Genomic DNA, 18,285 nt, shown 5'->3' with positions numbered 1-18,285 from the left:
AGCCCAAGAGGAGAAGGGAATGATTCTGTGTGAGTCCCAAAGCATCCCAGGATCAGCACACTCCCCACTCAGAGAGCTGAGTGAATGGCACTGCTCCCAAACCCTCTCTTGCTATTCTTTCTTAAAACACAGGGAAGGAGAAAAAATAATTAAATGTCATTTTTGTCCTTGGACACCTTGGAGCTGTTCTGCAGCCCAAGGAATTTTAAGTGCTGAGTGCTCCCTCCCACCAAACCCCAGCAAAATCTGATTGAAGGTGTCAGCTCAGGTATCTCTGAAGCCTGAATAAATACACAGGATGCTCTCTGCCACTCGAAAAGTATTAAAATCTCAGAGCAAAAAAGGAGAGTTCATTTTATTTAGAAGAGAAAAGACAATGCAGAGCCATAGGAACAAGGACAGAGGGCTGGTTAAACACAACATTACAGAGAAGAGACTCATCCTGGTTCACGCCTCCCAGCTCTGGTTTTCCTGATGGATCCCAGGGCTGCTGCTCCACCTGATGAGGTGACAGCCCCTGCACAGGGGCAGGAGCAGGTTCTGGGCAGGGATGAGCCCCCAGATCCCTCCCTTGTGCAGAGGCTGTGCAGCTCCAGGGCTGCTCTGCCCAGCTCCCTGTGCTGGGTCCCCTGCAACTCCCAGTGCCAGCTGCTTCCCAGGCACTGGTGAAGGGCAAAGCCTTTCCCAGGGAGCTGCAGATTTGTCTAACACCTGTTAGAAGCAGAAAAAGGAACAAACTCCAACCTTGGCTCCTGCACCTGCAGCTCTCCTGCGGGGGCTTTGCCTGTTTGGAAAGGCGGAGGCTGAGGAGCACATTTGGTCGTGGAGGTCGGAGTTAAACCCTGAAAACCTCCAGGATTTGGGATTTTAGCACCATCTGATCATTCACAAGCAAAGAACGTGCAACACAAACCCAGAGACCAGAAAACTTCAAATTCCATGTGGATAAACAGAAGACTCCAACTTCACACGGAAAACCGGAAAATTCCAAACTCCACATGGAAAACTGGAAAACTCCAAACTCCACATGGAAAACTGAAAAACTCCAAACTCCACGCGGAAAACCAGAAAACTCCAAACTCCACATAGAAAACCAGAAAACTCCAAACTCCGCGTGGAAAACCGGAAAACTCCAAATTCCACGCGGAAAACCGGAAAACTCCAAACTCCACATAGAAAACTGGAAAACTCCAAACTCCACACGGAAAACCAGAAAACTCCAACTCCACATGGAAAACCAGAAAACTCCAAACTCCATGCGGAAAACCAGAAAACTCCAAACTCCACATGGAAAACCGGAAAACTCCAAACTCCACATGGAAAACCGGAAAACTCCAAATTCCACGTGGAAAACCAGAAAACTCCAAATTCCACGCGGAAAACCGGAAAACTCCAAACTCCACATGGAAAACCAGAAAACTCCAAACTCCACATAGAAAACTGGAAAACTCCAAACTCCACGCAGAAAACCGGAAAACTTCAAACTCCACGCGGAAAACCAGAAACCTCCAAATTTCACATGGAAAACCAGTTCCCTTCTCACGGGAATAGCCGAGACACAAGAATCCCACCCACACAGGCTCCCCAAACCCGTGGCAGCTCACCTTGGATGCAGAGCCCCTCGGTGCAGTTCTCGGACTCCTGGCTCAGGCCCTCGCAGTGCTTGCCGCCGTTGCGGGGCGCGGGGGCCGCGCACTCCCGCACGCGCAGGTGCTCGCACTCGGGGCTGCACACTGACCACTCGCTCCACACCTCCCAGCTGCCGTCCACTGCAGGGGCAGGGAACACAGTCAGCTCCGCAGTCCCACCTGGGACGCTCTGCAGCAGCGCTTGTTTTGTCTCTCCCCTCCGTAATTCCGCCTCTAATCTACTTCAGGGTGAACTTTGGCGAGATAAATGATGCTTTTCTCTTTCTGGTGGTGTTAACATCAGCTTCCCCCTCTAAACTAACCCCAGACCCCCACCCAGGTCTCTGGTTTCTCCCTCTGGCCAGTGGCTGTCCCTGATTTCTCCTCCTGAGCCAGTGACTGTCCCTGTTTCTCCCCCTGAGCCAGTGGCTGTCCCTATTTTCCTCCTCTGAGCCAGTGGCTGTCCCTGATTTCTCCCCCTGAGCCAGTGGCTGTCCCTAATTTCTCCCCCTGAACTAGTGGCTGTCCCTGATTTCTTCCCCTGGCAAGTGGCTGTCCCTGTTTCTCCTCCTGAGCCAGTGACTGTCCCTGATTTCTCCCCCTGAGCCAGTGGCTGTTCCTGATTTCTCCCCCTGGCCAGTGGCTGTCCTGACAGGGTTTTGGCGGTGCCAGGTAAGTTCCAGCCTGGCCACAGGTGCCTGGCACTGTGCTTACACCCACACCAAGCTCAGCCTAAACACGACTGCACTTCCCATTCCCTCCCAGCTCCCTGCCTGGTGCTTCCACCGCAAACTCTCCCGTGAGCGTGGCCCCCAGAGCCCTCCCTCCGTCCTGGGGCACTCACCGGGGCAGAGGGAGGTGCAGGTGATTTTCTGCACGGACATGCCCTCGCAGAAGGCTCCCCCGTTGAGGGGCGCGGGGTTGGTGCAGGTGCGCGAGCGTTTCTGCCAGCCCCGGCCGCAGCGCGCGTTGCAGCTCGACCACTCTGTCCACGAGGACCAGCCCCCGTTCACTGCAAAACACCAACACGTGGGGTCTGGGGGGGCTGTGCCAGAGCCCCCCAGCACCAACCCCCAACACAAACCCCAACCCAAACCCAAACCCCAACCCCAACCCCAACCCAAACCCAAACCCCAACCCAAACCCAAACCCCAACCCAAACCCCAACCCAAACCCAAACCCCAACCCCAACCCAAACCCAAACCCCAACCCAAACCCCAACCCAAACCCAAACCCAAACCCAAACCCAAACCCGTGCCAGCGGGAAGGGCTTGGCTGGGGGATCCTGTGTGTGCCAGGTTTGAACTGGCGCAGCAAGAGCAGCACAAATCAAAGCAGGGCAGCAAGGCAGGCACAGTCACCTCTGCCCCCAGCCCCTCTCAGTGGCCATGGTGGCTGACAGGCTCCTCCTCTTCACCCCTAGTCCCTGTCACTGGCCACAGACCACCAGGGTGGCTGACAGTCTCCTCCTGTTGGCCCCCAGACCCTCTCACTGGCCACAGACCACCACAGTGGCTGACAGTCTCCTCCTCTTGACCCCTAGTCCCTGTCACTGACCATAGACCACCTCAGTGGCTGACAGTCTCCTCTTATTGGCCCCCAGCCCCTGTCACTGACCATAGACCACCACGGTGGCTGACAGTCTCCTCCTGTTGGCCCCCAGCCCCTGTCACTGACCATAGACCACCACAGTGGCTGACAGGCTCCTCCTGTTGCCCCCAGCCCCTCTCACTGACCATAGACCACCACGGTGGCTGACAGGCTCCTCCTGTTGGCCCCCAGACCCTCTCACTGGCCACAGACCACCACAGTAGCTGACAGGCTCCTCCTGTTGGCCCCCAGCCCCTGTCACTGACCATAGACCACCACAGTGGCTGACAGGCTCCTCCTGTTGCCCCCAGCCCCTCTCACTGACCATAGACCACCACGGTGGCTGACAGGCTCCTCCTGTTGGCCCCCAGCCCCTCTCACTGACCATAGACCACCACGGTGGCTGACAGTCTCCTCCTCTTGCCCCCAGCCCCTCTCACTGACCATAGACCACCACGGTGGCTGACAGGCTCCTCCTGTTGCCCCCAGCCCCTGTCACTGACCATAGACCACCACGGTGGCTGACAGGCTCCTCCTGTTGCCCCCAGCCCCTGTCACTGACCATAGACCACCACGGTGGCTGACAGGCTCCTCCTGTTGGCCCCCAGCCCCTGTCACTGACCATAGACCACCACAGTGGCTGACAGGCTCCTCCTGTTGCCCCCAGCCCCTCTCACTGACCATAGACCACCACGGTGGCTGACAGGCTCCTCCTCTTGGCCACGATGTTGGCAGCCATGCAGGTGTAGTTGCCCGAGTCGGACAGGCGCGCCTGGCGGATGATGAGGTTGTGGTCGGCCCTGGTGTCGATGTTCTCATCCAGGTTGGAGTCAATGGGCTCCTCATTCTTCAGCCACTCCACCTGGCAGGGAGGAGCACAGGAAAACGTGGAGCAGGCCAAAGGCACCTCATGGCCTCGTTAACTGGATGGGAAATGCTTCCTTTGGCTGATAACTGAGAAACGCTGATTTTTCCTCAAGGAACATGGAATAAAATTTCAGCTGAGAGATAACAGGAAATATTTTTACACATTCCTCCTGCTGCACCATGCTTTGGATGTTCAAACACTTGGACAACTACCAGCTCTATAAAACAGATAATAAGTATTATTAATTCCACTTTTTTTTTGTGAAGAAACAGGAAGATGAAATCGCCTGACGTGGCGCAGAGAGGAAGAGCCGAGTCATCATAGCAGATTCCCAGCTGACACGAACACCCTGAGAACAGAGGCCATTAGTGTTTGCTGCCACGGTCCATAAAGCCCCTGAAAAGCTGTGTACAATGAGTTCCAATCCATCTTCTCCAGTTCACAGCCAATGTCTCTGAGCACACCCAGGAATCACCCGCGAGGCGCCTTTCCACTCCAAACATTAACAGAAAATAGTTAAGGCATGGCAAGCTGCTGTCACAGGAGAGCAAAATTAAAAATAGAAATAAAATCAACTGATTCTATTAAAAGAGCAAAGAACAGGGCGGGGGGCGGTTGTTTTAACAGCTTTTCCAGATCTGGAGGAGCTCTGGCTGTGCCCTGCAGTCAAACTCCCTTTTCCACTCCCTTCAGATGAATAACCTTGTTTAGCAACTTGTGGAAGGACTTGGAACTTTGTGGTAATGAGCTTATGGCTGTGGTAGCTGCAGGCATTCATTAGCACTCAGCTCTGCGCAGATGGGCTGCAATTTGTACATTTTCCAGTTCCTAAACAAATCTGCAAATGCTGACCATCAAAGCCAATTACTTTGGTGCCAGGCAGCAGATTCCCTCCACAGCAGCACTCCCGGATTTACTGGGATGGATCCAGCGCTGCACATCCCGGCCAAGGGCTGCAAACTCACCTGGAAAAGGCTCCAGGTCTGGGGCACCTCATCCTGCACGGTGGCTATGGAATTAAATCATGGTTTAATGGACACCCTGTGCAGATGTGAGTTACCTGGGGGCCAGGGTCAACATCACTCGTTTCACACGGAACGTGGGGAAATGATTTGTGCTCTGGGATCCCTTTGCCACCTCTCAGTCCTCCTGTGTCCAACCCTCCCTCCCAGCCAGGGGACACTTCCCAGGAGCCTGGACACAGCTTGGGAGCAGGGACCAAGTGCTAAATCCAGCCATGCCAGACCTTTCCCTGGACAATATCCCTGGATTGTGTTCCAGCCATGCCAAACCCTTCCTTGGAATGTGTTCCAACCATGCCAAACCTTTCCCTGGACAATATCCCTGAACTGTCTTCCAGCCATGACAGACCTTTCCCTGGACAATATCCCTGGATTGCGTTCCAACCATGCCAAACCCTTTCTTGGATTGTGTTTTCCAGCCATGCCAAACCCTTCCCTGGACAATATCCCTAGATTGTGTTCCAACCATGCCAAACCTTTCCCTGGACAATATCCCTGAACTGTCTTCCAGCCATGACAGACCTTTCCCTGGACAACATCCCTGGGAATGTGTTCCAACCATGCCAAACCTTTTCCAGCCATGCCAAACCTTTCCCTGGACAATTTTCCCTGGACTGTGTTCCCTTTTCCTGTGGTCTAAGACACACAATAACCAACTAATCCACTCACTATTCAGCTCCCCTTCTGCAGTTAACCTTAACAGTAATTATCCGAGGGGTTTTCAGCAAAGAAATTAGGAATTCAATTTAAATTATGGAGCAGCCACACGGGCATAAATCAAGTGACAGGAGTTCGATGGTGAACACACTTTATGTGCAGTGAAATGGGCAGAGAAATGACAAAAACGGCCAGCATTCCCAGAGTCCATTATTTCACAAGTGTGTTTATAAATTTTGACTCTCCTCGGGCCAGGGGATTTTTGGGGTGGTCAGAGGGCTTCAGGGTCCTTGTTTGTGTCACCCTCACCCTTGGAGGGAGCACACACTGATCCTGTGTTTGCTGAGTCTAGGAATGTGGGCTTTGGTGAGCAGAAAACATTAAAACATTTACATTAAAGCAGAGCATTTAAAAGAATGATGATCCCAGCGAAGGGAGAACATTAAACAGACGGAACATAAACACCAAAGTGTCGGGACGTGAAATCAAACCCTGATTTGTCAGGGAGGATGGAACTGCCAGTGCTCCCCTCATTCCAGCCCCCTACCCTGAAGAAAATCAGGTTTATCCAAGGCCATCCCCTGCTCTCCCTCAGCAGATGGAGGCTTTCAAAGACAGAGAACCAAGGGATGGATTTATGGGATAAAAATACATTGAAAGGAGTCGTGATGACAAAAGATGTTTGTCACTGGCAGGGATGTAACCTTTGGGAAACTTCAGCCCCCGCACAAACACTCACAAACAACCAGGGAAAATAAAAGCAGCCAAGAACCTAAAACATCTCCCCCTTGGGATGAGCTGTGGGGTCTGGGTTGCAGTGCCTGAAGAGCAAACTCAAAACTCCTCCGAGTTTCACTTCCCTCACTATGGAGGTCACACAAATGCTTGTACAGAATTAAATCCTTTTCCTTTAAAGAATTAGGAACCAAAGTTTAAACCTGCTATAAAATGCTGTAGGTTTGTAGAAAAAGGTCTGAAATTCAATCTGCTCAGTGTCCAAGGAGGGCTGATCACATCAGGATCTGCAGCTCGGGGCAGGCAGGGATTAACTCGGCCCCTCCCTGGGTGGCAGCAGCACAATTAGCATCATCAGAAACCCGTCCCAGTTACAGAAAGCAATTATCACAGACCAGCTTATGGCATTATCAGAGTAAAATCAGCTCAACACCCCGGAGCCTGGGCAGATTATGGGAGTTAGAGAATTTTTCTCCCTGAAAAACAAAGCTTATCCAGACTCATCCACTACGAGCTCCTCACTGGTGGCTCTGATGGACATTCAAATATCCCAAGACCTGGGACTGAATTTTTTGCTCTTCCTGGTGACTTTGTTTGAGATTCCAAGCAGATTTAACCCCCGAGGCGGCTCCCAGCCCTTGTGGGCACTGTGATGATTCGGGAGGGGCTCCTGTCCCTGCTGTGGGGTTTTCCTGTGCCCTCCCCATGGTCAGTCCCAGACACATCCACACCCCAGACAGTGCCAGCTCCTCCTCAGGGACAGCCAGGGGCTTCCTGATCCAGGTCAGAGCTCCAGGGTTTGAGGTGGGGAAGGTGGCTCAGGACAGCACAAGGGCTCCTGTAGCACAGTCCATGGTTTGATCTCTCAGGTGGAAAAGCAGCAAAAACCTCCTCACCTTCCACTGCCATGGAACTCCTAAAAATTCAAGCTGGAGGAATCTTCCTCTCTGCTCCAGCTGGAGTTAGGATGGGGATGGGCAGGGCAGGTGCCCCCGTTCCTTTGTCACAATTTTATCTCCCTTCCCACCCTGAAACTCAAAGCAGGAGGGGAAACCTCCACCAGCACGAATCTCTGGGGGTTTAACACAAACCCAAGGGCTGCACACACTCCTCCCTGCCTTTATTATCATTATTTTATCAACACCATCACAAGCCATTAATCCTGCACCAGAGCCCCTCAGAATCCTGGAACAGGTCAGCTGTACCTGCTGCATTTTTTCTTTTAAATTAATCCATGGAGGGAACTCTGTTCTGGAATTATTTAATCACAGCACTGTCACACTGGGCTGGTAAGCATATTTTCCCTTCATTAGATTGAATGTATAATCTCATTGCAGGGATCTGACACGCTGACTAACCCATAAATCAGCTGGGGAGGCTGGAGGGGGCTCAGCTCTGAGGGATGCACTTGGTGCTGGCCACAGGATCAGCTGAGACCTCCAGAGCTGCTCCTGCCCATTTCTGTGCCTGGCCGGGCAGGCAGGGAGGGTTTGCTGCACAAACCTCCACCAGCAAGGGGAGAAATCCTCATTTGTGGCCAGCCCAGGCCACAGCTGCTGCTCAGAGCTCCTCTGAAATCCCAACCAAACCTTCACTCTGGTGGAAGATCCAGAGGAGGGAATGCAGGACAGCATGGGAGGGAGGGGGTGAGTCAAAATGCAATTAAAATATGATTTGGAGTCGGTGTAAAGGGAGAGGTGACAGCCTGGACGTGTGCATCAATTTATAGAGCTAGAGGTGGGCAAGGAGCTGACTCAGCCAGGCTATTTTGGATCCCTGGGATAAGGAGCCATTGCTAAAAATGCCACTGCTAATGGTACCTTGTCTGCTTGGTAAAGACATCATCAGATCCCAAATCAGTTTATCTTTATTCCTATTTTTGGAGTGTCTACCATTAACTGGAGCACTGTTTGTTATCTCCATGCAAAAATGATGAACAAATCAGTGTTAATGACCCCAAATGTCAGTGGGGATGGGAGTTCACAGTGGGACAGAGCACACACATGGCCTGACTTCAGTTATTGATGGTGAGCAGGGATAAACGATCCTGCAGCTCAAATCCCTGTCCCAACAAAGCTCAGCAGTGCAGGTGAGCAGCTGAGCCTCCACTTTTGGTTTGCTGAATATCTCCCAGTTGAAGGATACAGATAAATCCAGGGATCTCATCCCAAACTGGCTCTCAGTGCAGATATTTGGGCAGTAATTAAAGTGCTGCTGACACTGAGAACCCCTCTGTAGATAAGGTGATGATGCTTGCAGGGTTTTGCCAACGTGGTGTCCTGATAGGCAGGATCACATTTCTATAGGAAATGCTTGGAGATAAGGGAATCATCACAGGAAGCTTTCAGTAATTGAAACCAAAGCCTTCCAAGGCTGTAATTTCATGTTCCCTCATGTTATGGGGAATCATCAGTACCTGATGTTCCTTTGTGTTAGCAGCCTTCAGATGGGATAAATTCAAGAATGTGAGATCTTACAGGAGTCACAGAATGACCTGGGTTGGGAAGGACCTGAGAGATCATTGAACACATTTAGATTCGTTAAAAAATCATCTGGAAACAGCATTTAACCCCAAACTCTACAGAAATACAATTGTTAGTTAAACATGTGATGTAGCACTGAGTACTAAATGCAACAGGCACCAGAATCAAGACTCCCTGGTTCCTCTCTTAATGCTGTTTACAATTGAAAAAGGTGTTGATCTCTGTGCCCAGGGGCAGAACATTCCCGAACCATTGAAACATTTCAGTGTCACCACCGGTGGGGCCTCCAGCTGCTCCAGTCCCCACCTCCATCACTCTGGACTCCCCAAATCCCTGCAGGACTCGCTCACACAATCGTCCCCGTGATTACAAACACAATGATAAAGTCTCACAACTTCTCCTTTCATGTTCAAGCATTCAAAATTAAAAACATTTCTGGCAACAGAGGCAGGGAAAACAGACACCACTGCAAAGCAGCACATCAAACCCAGAGAGGCCCCAGAGCACATGTCTGTATAAAAAGGAATTATCTATTCAGGGGAACTACAAAGTTATCTCCCTTCTTTTTTCTTTCCAGTTTAGCAATCTAATTCAGAAGTGCTTTGCTCCAGCGTTTCTATTTCATGACCTCGCTACCTCCTGGCTGTATTGATTTATTCACAACGAGACAAATCTCAGAAGGAAAACAAACATTTTTTCCTGCTGGAAGAAAAGCCCGAGCACAGCTCCCCTGCCTGCCTGAGGGGCAGCACAGCCCCTCATCCCAGGGCTGTGTCCAATAAAGGGAGTGAAGAGCCCCCAGGGGCTGCAAAATGGACAAAAATCAGCAGGAGAGGCACCTGGAGATGCTGCTGAGGGGATGGAAGTGCCACTGGCTGGGGTGGCTGGTGCAGGGACACAGGGGATAGGTGGGGTTGTTGCATTTGAGTTATTGGAGAGTGGCAAAAAGAATTATGCAACATAATTCTTCGTAATGGAGAAGCAAAACGAGAGAGAGCTTTTACTTAAAGAAACACTGCACTTATATTGGGTAGTTTGTGCCATACAGAATAGAAAAGGCTCATTGGTCCAAGAAGGCAACACCTCTTTGAAAACATGCTTTCTGCAAAATATCACGTCTCTCACGTCTCCAGCAGGTGTTTAATCATTGTTATCATTTCTTGTTCTTGAGCAGCCTGAGAACAGGCTGCTGTCTTGGCTCCCAGCAGTATCCTAAGGACACGGGGTGATGGATTTAATGAGAGGGGACAAGTGGGGTGATGGGTTTAACACATTCAGGGCAGTGGAGGAGCTCAGAGTGTCCTGCAGGGCCTTGGAGCAAACCAGGGCTGGGAGGGGAAGGGCTGGAGCAGCTCTGCCCTCAACCTCAGCGAGTCCTGACCACTCAAACCACCCCAAATTCCCCTGCTGCCAGAATAAATCACAGAACAGGAACACCTGGAGCAGCAAGCGAGGAAGGGCAAAGTGTGGCTGAAGGTGTAACAGCATCAAACAAATGGAATTTGAAAATGGAACTGTTTCTATGCTGTCCACAACAAAAACCTCAAACAAAACAGCTTTAACTGAAGTTTGATAGAACAAAAAGGCTGACACATCATTAGACCCCCTTGCTATAAAATCAGTCCAGACCAGCATATCCTGTACCAGCCAAGACAGCTCTCAATCTCTGCTGGATGGGAAACCATAAAAATTACGAATTTGCTCTTAAAAGCAGCTAAAAGCCTCAATCTAAATATCAGATCAGTCACAAATGAGACATTGCACGTACCCTGAGAGTGAAATATCTCCGGTGAGAAATGGAACACATTTATTGGAACTCGTAGCTAATATCCCTTAAAAGCAGAGCAAATATTGCTCTTGCAGATCCACGAGCACCTGGACAAATGCAGGCTGTTTGCACTGAGCAATCCCACCCTGCCTGTGGCTGCAGCAGGATTCATGGCAGGCTCATGGAAGCCTCAGCCTGCTTTGCTGGGGTGTTTTACTGCAGCCCCATTATCCTGCTCATTTTAGTGAGCGCGTGCCAGCCCCATAAATACCCAAACCTATGTAAAGCAGGCTCTGGCTGCTTCTGGAGCCCTCACAGCTTTTGAATTTTATGTGGGTTTCACGTTGTGTTGATGTGCTCGCAGTGCAATGTGTGCTGCCCAGAAGAGAAATGATTTTACATTTCCATTAAAAGCCCTGGTGGTAAATAAACCCTTGGAACTCAGGCAGATATTCCTGGGAACATCTACAGCACTCCATTAAAATGTCAGAATCTGTGTTAAACGTTTGAAAAAGCAGCAGTGGATACAACACATTTAAATCTTAAATATATGCATATATTATGTGATAAAGATATTTTAAAGTATTTCACAAACCTCTGCAGAGCACTCAACAGTAATAGTTCAGCAACAGTAAACTATCAGTAATCGTTTAGCACAACAGCTGCCCTTTTATTACAAGAGAAACCCAAACCCAAAACAAAAGCAAAGCAAACAAAAAGAACCCAAAACTCCTGAGAGCTCCACCAGGAGCAGAGCAGAGGGGAGGTGCAGGGAGAGCTGTGAGCTCCTGCCAGTGCTCAAATATCGGGTTCCTTCATAACAAAGGGATTTAGGGGGAATTTTAAGGCTCAGGTTTGCACCTTGTGCCTCACTGTGGGTTTGGCTACTGCTCCCTCTCCATCCCAAGATTTCCAGGTGAGAATTTCCTGCTGCTGCTCCCTCTCCATCCCAAGATTTCCAGGTGAGAATTTCCTGCTGCTGCTCCCTCTCCATCCCAAGATTTCCAGGTGAGAATTTCCTGCTGCTGCTCCCTCTCCATCCCAAGATTTTCCAGGTGGGAACTGGCTCCCCCAGCTCCTCCCTGCAGGTCCAAAGCCCCTCAGCATCGTTCAGGTAAAGATAAGCAGAGTCCAGCGAGCTGAGGTTTATTAATTTGAAAGCCTGATGTTTATAAACGTTTATCTCTAATATCAGGGGTTTGTGGCACTTTAATAGCAGGGCAGGGAGGTTTCTGAGGGACAGGACAGAGCAGTGGTGACAGAAATGCTCTGACAGAACTGATGAACCCCCCCAGGGCAGGTTTAGCCCCATTTCCCAGTCTCACACCTGCAGATTTCAGATTTTCAGATTTCCACATCACACCAAGGCTGAGGTGACCAAAGCACTCCTGGAGCTTCTCTCCAGCACAGGGAATGGCAGCTCCCTGTCCAGTCGAGGGAACATTTAAAAATCTGATTTTCAAGCCCACTGAATGAAACAGGAACAGCCCTGACAGCTGAGAAATCCAAATCCCATTTGTCACTGATGGAGGAGAGAACAGTGACACTCCCCCAGCACACCTGCCTGAAGGATTACCAGCCACCAAAACACTTCTTTTCTTGCTGCTGTACCCGACAGAATTAATATTTTACACTCTGAGGCACTAATAAGGCCGAACACACAGCCCAGAGATTATCCCAAACTTCATTAAATGGGTGTTGACCGCGGATTTTGCAGGTTGCAGCTCAGCCCTGCTGTGACAGCAGCCCCAGGGCAGGGGGAAGCAGGTGCTGGAAGGAATTAGCAGCTGTGAAGCAGCGAGCAGGGTGGAATTCGTTGTGCTTGCAGGACCTGCCACTCACCCTGATTGCTCCTGAGCTGCTCAGGGTGACAGAACCGAGCTGTCCCTGCTCCTTATCGCTGGAAACGCTCCTGTCACCCACTCCAGAGAGGAAAACCCTTGTGGCAGAGCTCAGGGAGCGCTGAGGGGTGAGCTGGGCAGTGGGGATGGGAATGAGCAGCTCTGCAGAACATCACAGACATCAGGGGTTCCGTGGGGCTGAGAGGAATGTCGGATCTGTCTTTACAAACGAGCTGTGGATCTGCTGGCAGATAAGGTCAGCACTAAGAGATAAAAGAAACAATGGGATGGATTCCACTGATTGATGAGTGGGAAAAGATCTTTGCCTTTACAAACAAACTGTAGGTTCGCTGATAAATGAAACTGGATATTGGAAGATGAAAGAAGCAATGGGGAGAAACCACGGATTCTACAAGAATTCAAAATTAAAAGGGAGGGTTGTACATTAGAGGGGAATCTCAGGTGTCAGGTGTTTGGGCAGTCTGTGCCTCTCAGGTACCTCAGCCAATGGGGAAAGAGAGAGGGAAACTGGGATAAAAGGAGGCTGAGTCCTCCAAAAATTTGAGAGATCCCAGGGCAATGCCCCATGGCCTCTCCCTTTATTCGAATAAAGCAAAAGGACTCCTCTGTCTCCTTTTTGGACACAAAGCTCTGGTGTTTGTGGATTAATTTTCCTGACAGAGTGAGGGCTCTGTACCCCTTTAGGAACCCCCAGCCTCACTCTGCACTGCACTTGGGGGGGATTTAAAGCTGAGAGCTCTGAGCTGGGTGAGCTCAGCTGGGGCTGAAAACTCCTGCCAGGCTCTGTGACCCTGCAAGAGAAGGGTTAAAGGACTTGTGCAAACAACAGCCAATTGAGGAGAGAACCGGGAGGGTGGAACTGCAAAACTTGGAACTGGACAATTAACCCCAATATATAAATAGACCAAAACTTATAAAAGTGTGAAAATTCGTGGGGTCCATGTTGGGCAGAGCCAGGCCAGGCTCTCACACTGCCCAAGGTGAATCCTTTAAAAGCCTTTTAACAAATCCCGTTTTATTCCTTTAACTCTGCCCAGCCTCTGCTGCAGGGACCTCTGCAGAGCCCAGAGCTGACTCCTGCTCCATCAATAGTGAAAGAAAGGCTCGGGTCCCACCGAGCCCGTGCCAGCAGAGACTCTCCAGAGCTGAATCAACATTTGCCTCAGCGGGGGATTTTCAGCTGCTCTATTTAAATGCTGAATTTTCTTTTTCATTTCGATGCTTAACTCATAAAAACTGAATTTATTTGGGTTGGGTGCTGATGCCTGCAAGCACAGCTGCTCACCAGCTCTCTCTGCTTGCTATGTAAATGCATAAGAGGAGGGTTTAAAAACCTTTTCCAGCCTGCCCAGCACCGGGATTTGGGTTTTCTTCCTCTCTTCCTGCTGTGCTGATGCACTCAGGGTGCCCCAAAGCACCCCCAAGGCAGAGCTGTGTGAAAAGGTCTCATTCCCTGCTTTGTAGAGAACTCTGGAGATGGGAAACCTGCTCTCAAAGAGTGCAGGGGCAGAAATAAATCCAGGGTGGGTTATAGGGGCAGAAAGACACCCAGGGTGGGTTATAGGGGCAGAAAGACACCCAGGGTGGGATGCAGCAGCTTCAGGAGCAGAGCCAGCTGCTCCAGGATGTGGTACCTGGGCTGTCACTCAGAGGGAGGTGCCTGTCCCTGGATCCAGAGCGGTTTCAGCATTCCCACACCATTTCTAATCCATGTGTGAGTGGTTCAGATACCCCTTTAGGGCCCCCTTAGAACTTTCTCCCCTAAGATAAGAAATCCTTCCTTAGCATGACTCATGTTAGAGAAATGTTCACCGCCCTGTAGGCCCCCTGTTATCTTTTAGAGTTTCTATTGGTCTTTATCTTTTCTAGGTGATTGGTCACTTCTTTACCTAAAACCTTATAGTAACTGGATAGTTTTCAACTTAAAATTCTACTGGTCAGTTCTCAATCCACCTTAACCCTATAAAACCACCTTGATATTCTGTGTATTCAGATTTGCTGTTGGAGCCCTTCATAGAAATAAAGGTGCCTGCAGAACCTCTGTGCAGCATTCATCTGCTGACGAGACATTGAGTCCCAGTGCATGACTGATAAAATTCCATCATCCCACTGGGAGATGCTCCAGCCAGGGGAGGAGCCAAACATTTCCTACCCAGATAAAAACTGAGATTTTGGAACACCAGAGCAGCCTTTTCCACTGGATTCCAGAGGAAAACCAGAGCCTTCCACATCATCCCTGGAGCTTCAGAGGAAACTGCATCTTCTCCAGGAGCACTGCTCCAGCTGAACCACATCTGCCCCTGCAGGAGGATGCAGCCACCATTGAATGGGACTGTGCCAACACCCTGACTGACTGACGGGTGTCAGCTTGGATTCTGACTCTGGCAGGGTTGGGATTGTTCTGTGTAATACTGCATTTCTATTTTAATTTTCCTAGTAAAGAACTGTTATTCCTAATTCCTATATCTTTGCCTGAGAGCCCCTTAATTTCTAAATGATAGTAATTTGGATTTAGGGGGTTTACATTCTCCATTTCAAATAGAAGCCTCTGCCTTCATTGGCAGACACCTGTCCTTCAAACCAGGACAGTTATTGGGTTCAAAAACCATTTGCCACACTGAGCTGTGTGAGCACAGCAGCCCCACGAGCTGCTGTGGCTGGGAAATCCATTTACACAGGCTGGGTTTGAGCCATTTTCAGACACGCTCAGAGTGTGGATCCAGCCCTTTAATCCACATTCTCTTGACTGGTTTTGTACTTGTGTGCAGAAACGAACACGTGTAAAACAAACTTAATCTGGCTGCTCCCATTGCTGCTCCCTCCTTCTGGAACAGATGGCAGGAACAGACACTGCTCCCAACTAAACTTCATTTGCAGGAATTCTGCCTTAAATCCCTCCTGGGAGCTCTGATTGGGATCCCTGTGTGATCCCTGCTAATCCTAAATTCTGTTCCTGCACAAAGGCACGGCCGGGGTGGCCCCGAGGGCATCAGCACCCCTGGGAGAGCAGCAGAGATTTCCTGACAAGCACTGAGAGCCACTCACTGAGTTCTGCATCAGCACCAGGTGAGAGGATCCGAACAGTGACCAGCCAGCACACGGAATGTGTCTGGATTTTGGGAAAACAGCATTCCTGAGGCTCTGCATTTGGAATAACGAAATTCTGACAACATTCCTGAAGTTCTGCATTTGGAATAACGAAATTCTGACAACATTCCTGAAGTTCTGCACTCGGAATAACCAAACCCTCCCGAGGGAGAGGCTCTAGCAGGAGCAGGGATGGGCTGGAGCCTCCTTCCCCCTCATTTCCAGTTCTCTTTGAATTGAACAAACCTCAACCATCAGCACCCACTTTGCATCTCATGAAACACCAGACCTTTGCCCCGAGTTATTTCCAGCCTTATGTTTCCATCCAAACTCTAATGAAATCAATTTTTGGATCAGAACCAGGACTCGCTGCCAGCACTGGAGTTTGGAACACTCAGCACTGCTCAGCACCCAGGAACAATCACTGTGGGAGCCTTTGTGGCTGAGGTATTCCCCAGTTAATCAGGGCAGGCTGTCCTTTAACTGGAAATAAACCCGAGTTTATCCCCCAGCCCAGAGCCAGGGCTGCTTTAACAGGTTTAACCCACTTTCTAAAGACACTGAATTATTTCCAGCAGACTCTTTGTCCTGATGAGCCCAGAATTAGCCCGAGCCTTTATAGGACGTTTTATTGGCCAAAGCAAATCTGACCTGGTGAGATTTGCCAGCTTTATTAGCAGCAATAACAATTTTACTGTCAACAGCAGTAAATCAGGGTTCATTGGGAACTCCACCACTTTTATCTGGAACAAGCAATTAAAATGTCAGGTTTTCATTGGACATAATTCCTACCTTCCACAGAAGACAGACTCCCTGTTTAAGAGGGGAATGTAAAGCTGCCAGTTCAAAGAAATCCAAAATTCTCCAGACCAGAAATTCAACCAGACCAAGGTTGAAACCCAGCCACTCACTGAGCCCATCCCTGCCTCCTTTTCCTCTCCTTCAGCACTTCTGCCTCGCTGCTGGTGTCTCTGCATTTCTCCTCTTTATTTCCAGGCACATCTGCTCCAATCCCTTCTCATTAACTAAAACCATTTCTCTGGGGTTTATTTTCCTTTTCCTCCCTCGGTTATTACCAACCCCAGCCACGCTGGGACTGAGGGGCAAAACCAACTCCTGATCCAACTGCTCTCACTCCCCAGAAGGTGCTGGAGGAAACTGCAGGGTGCAATTAAAAATTCAATGTTTCCTTGGGTTTTTAAAGCTCCTGCAGTGGATTTTTAAGCACGACCCACTTAGAACCTCTCCCTCCAAGAGCAGGCTGGTTATTGCCATTTTAAGGCATCCCCGTTGTTTTCTTGTTAAGATCCAGCTCTCATCACAAAAAACCTGTTTAAAGCGAAGCCAAACCCCACCAAATTATTACTTGCAGCAGATTTTCTCTCCCCAGCAACCATTTATCATAACATTTTTAGGTTTGCTTTTTACTTTGTCTTGTTTCTCGAGGAGAAAAGTAATTCCTGGAAAAATGTGCAACAATCTGCTTTCAGTTCAGAAGCGCAAGACTTGAAAATTGCCTGAAAACCAAGATTTCCCAGCAAACAGCCCAGAAGTTGGATAAAAAGCCACACTTTTGTAAACCTAGTGAATCACAAAAGGACACTTGGGGGAGAAAAGCACCGGGACCAGCACCTCCAGCACACACAGGAGCTGAGCCCTTGGCTTCTCCCATCCTTCCCCCAGCCCAAAGCTTTTCCTTGTGCCCCTGTGCCCATCCCAAACCTCACCTCGGCCGCAGGGACGCCCTCGGGGGGCCGGCAGTGCAGGACAATCATCCCCTCGATGGGAACCTCCTTGCCCTGGGGGTCTTGCTCAAAGTTCTTCCGTAGATCTGCAGGGTTGGATGCAAGAATTAATTGCAAATGGCATTCCCTGGATGCAAAAATTCATCAGGATTAGAATTCCTTGGATGCGAGAATTCATCACGATTGACAACTGGTATTCCTTGGATTCGATAATTCATCACTACTGGCATTTCTTGGATTCAAGAATTCATCACTGTTGGTATTCCTGCCCCAAAACTCGAGGGGGCTGCAGGGTGAGTGACCCTGGCAGCCCAGAGCTCCAGGACACCCCAAATCCCTGGATCCCGTCACCTTCATCTCTGTTCCCATTTCTCTACTCTCCAAACCCATCGGTGTTTGACACAGCAGTGCCAGAATCCCCAAGGCCCAGGTTCCATCCCATCTCCAGAGCCTTCCACATCTGCAGAGCTCAGGCATGAGGAATCCCCAGGGTGGAATGGAAGTGAACCCAGCAGTGTCTGATGCCCTGATCTGTGCTGATCTCACCCTGAGAGCTGCAGAGGGAGCAGAAAGGGGCTGGGAGCTGTCATAGCACAAGCTGGGTGGTTGCTGGGCAGACTGCTCTCCGTATAGGGAGAAGCAGCCTGGTGGGATGAAGAGTCCCTCCAGGGAACAGGATAGGACAAATTTTGAAACATACAGGTATTCAGACCTATGGGTTCCAGCCTGGGCTGCAAAGGCTATTCAGAGAGCAGGGACAGCCTCAACTTTGGCCAATCACAAGTGCTAGCCAAGGAACATTAAGAAGGTTATTTAAGCAGCAAGCTGAACAATAAAGGT

At 49.9% G+C, this 18,285-nt stretch overlaps 1 protein-coding gene across 4 annotated transcripts in view; it reads right to left on the bottom strand.

The window, feature by feature from the left end:
- UNC5D (unc-5 netrin receptor D) overlaps positions 1–18,285 on the bottom strand; it is an 88,799-nt gene that overhangs the window by 28,218 nt on the left and 42,296 nt on the right. For all 4 annotated transcript variants that reach the window (XM_056508812.1, XM_056508814.1, XM_056508813.1 and 1 more), the window contains exons 4-7: positions 17,428–17,531; positions 3,900–4,080; positions 2,473–2,640; positions 1,605–1,769 (exon numbers count right to left, since the gene is read on the bottom strand). In XM_056508812.1, the coding sequence (XP_056364787.1) occupies positions 1,605–1,769; positions 2,473–2,640; positions 3,900–4,080; positions 17,428–17,531 (618 nt within the window). The remainder of the gene's footprint in view (positions 1–1,604; positions 1,770–2,472; positions 2,641–3,899; positions 4,081–17,427; positions 17,532–18,285) is intronic.

This window comes from Oenanthe melanoleuca, chromosome 22 (assembly GCF_029582105.1).
Source record: "Oenanthe melanoleuca isolate GR-GAL-2019-014 chromosome 22, OMel1.0, whole genome shotgun sequence".
In the NCBI taxonomy this organism is placed as follows: domain Eukaryota; kingdom Metazoa; phylum Chordata; class Aves; order Passeriformes; family Muscicapidae; genus Oenanthe; species Oenanthe melanoleuca.
Note: the sequence above shows the minus strand (reverse complement) of the source record. Positions and strands in the feature narration are given on the sequence as shown.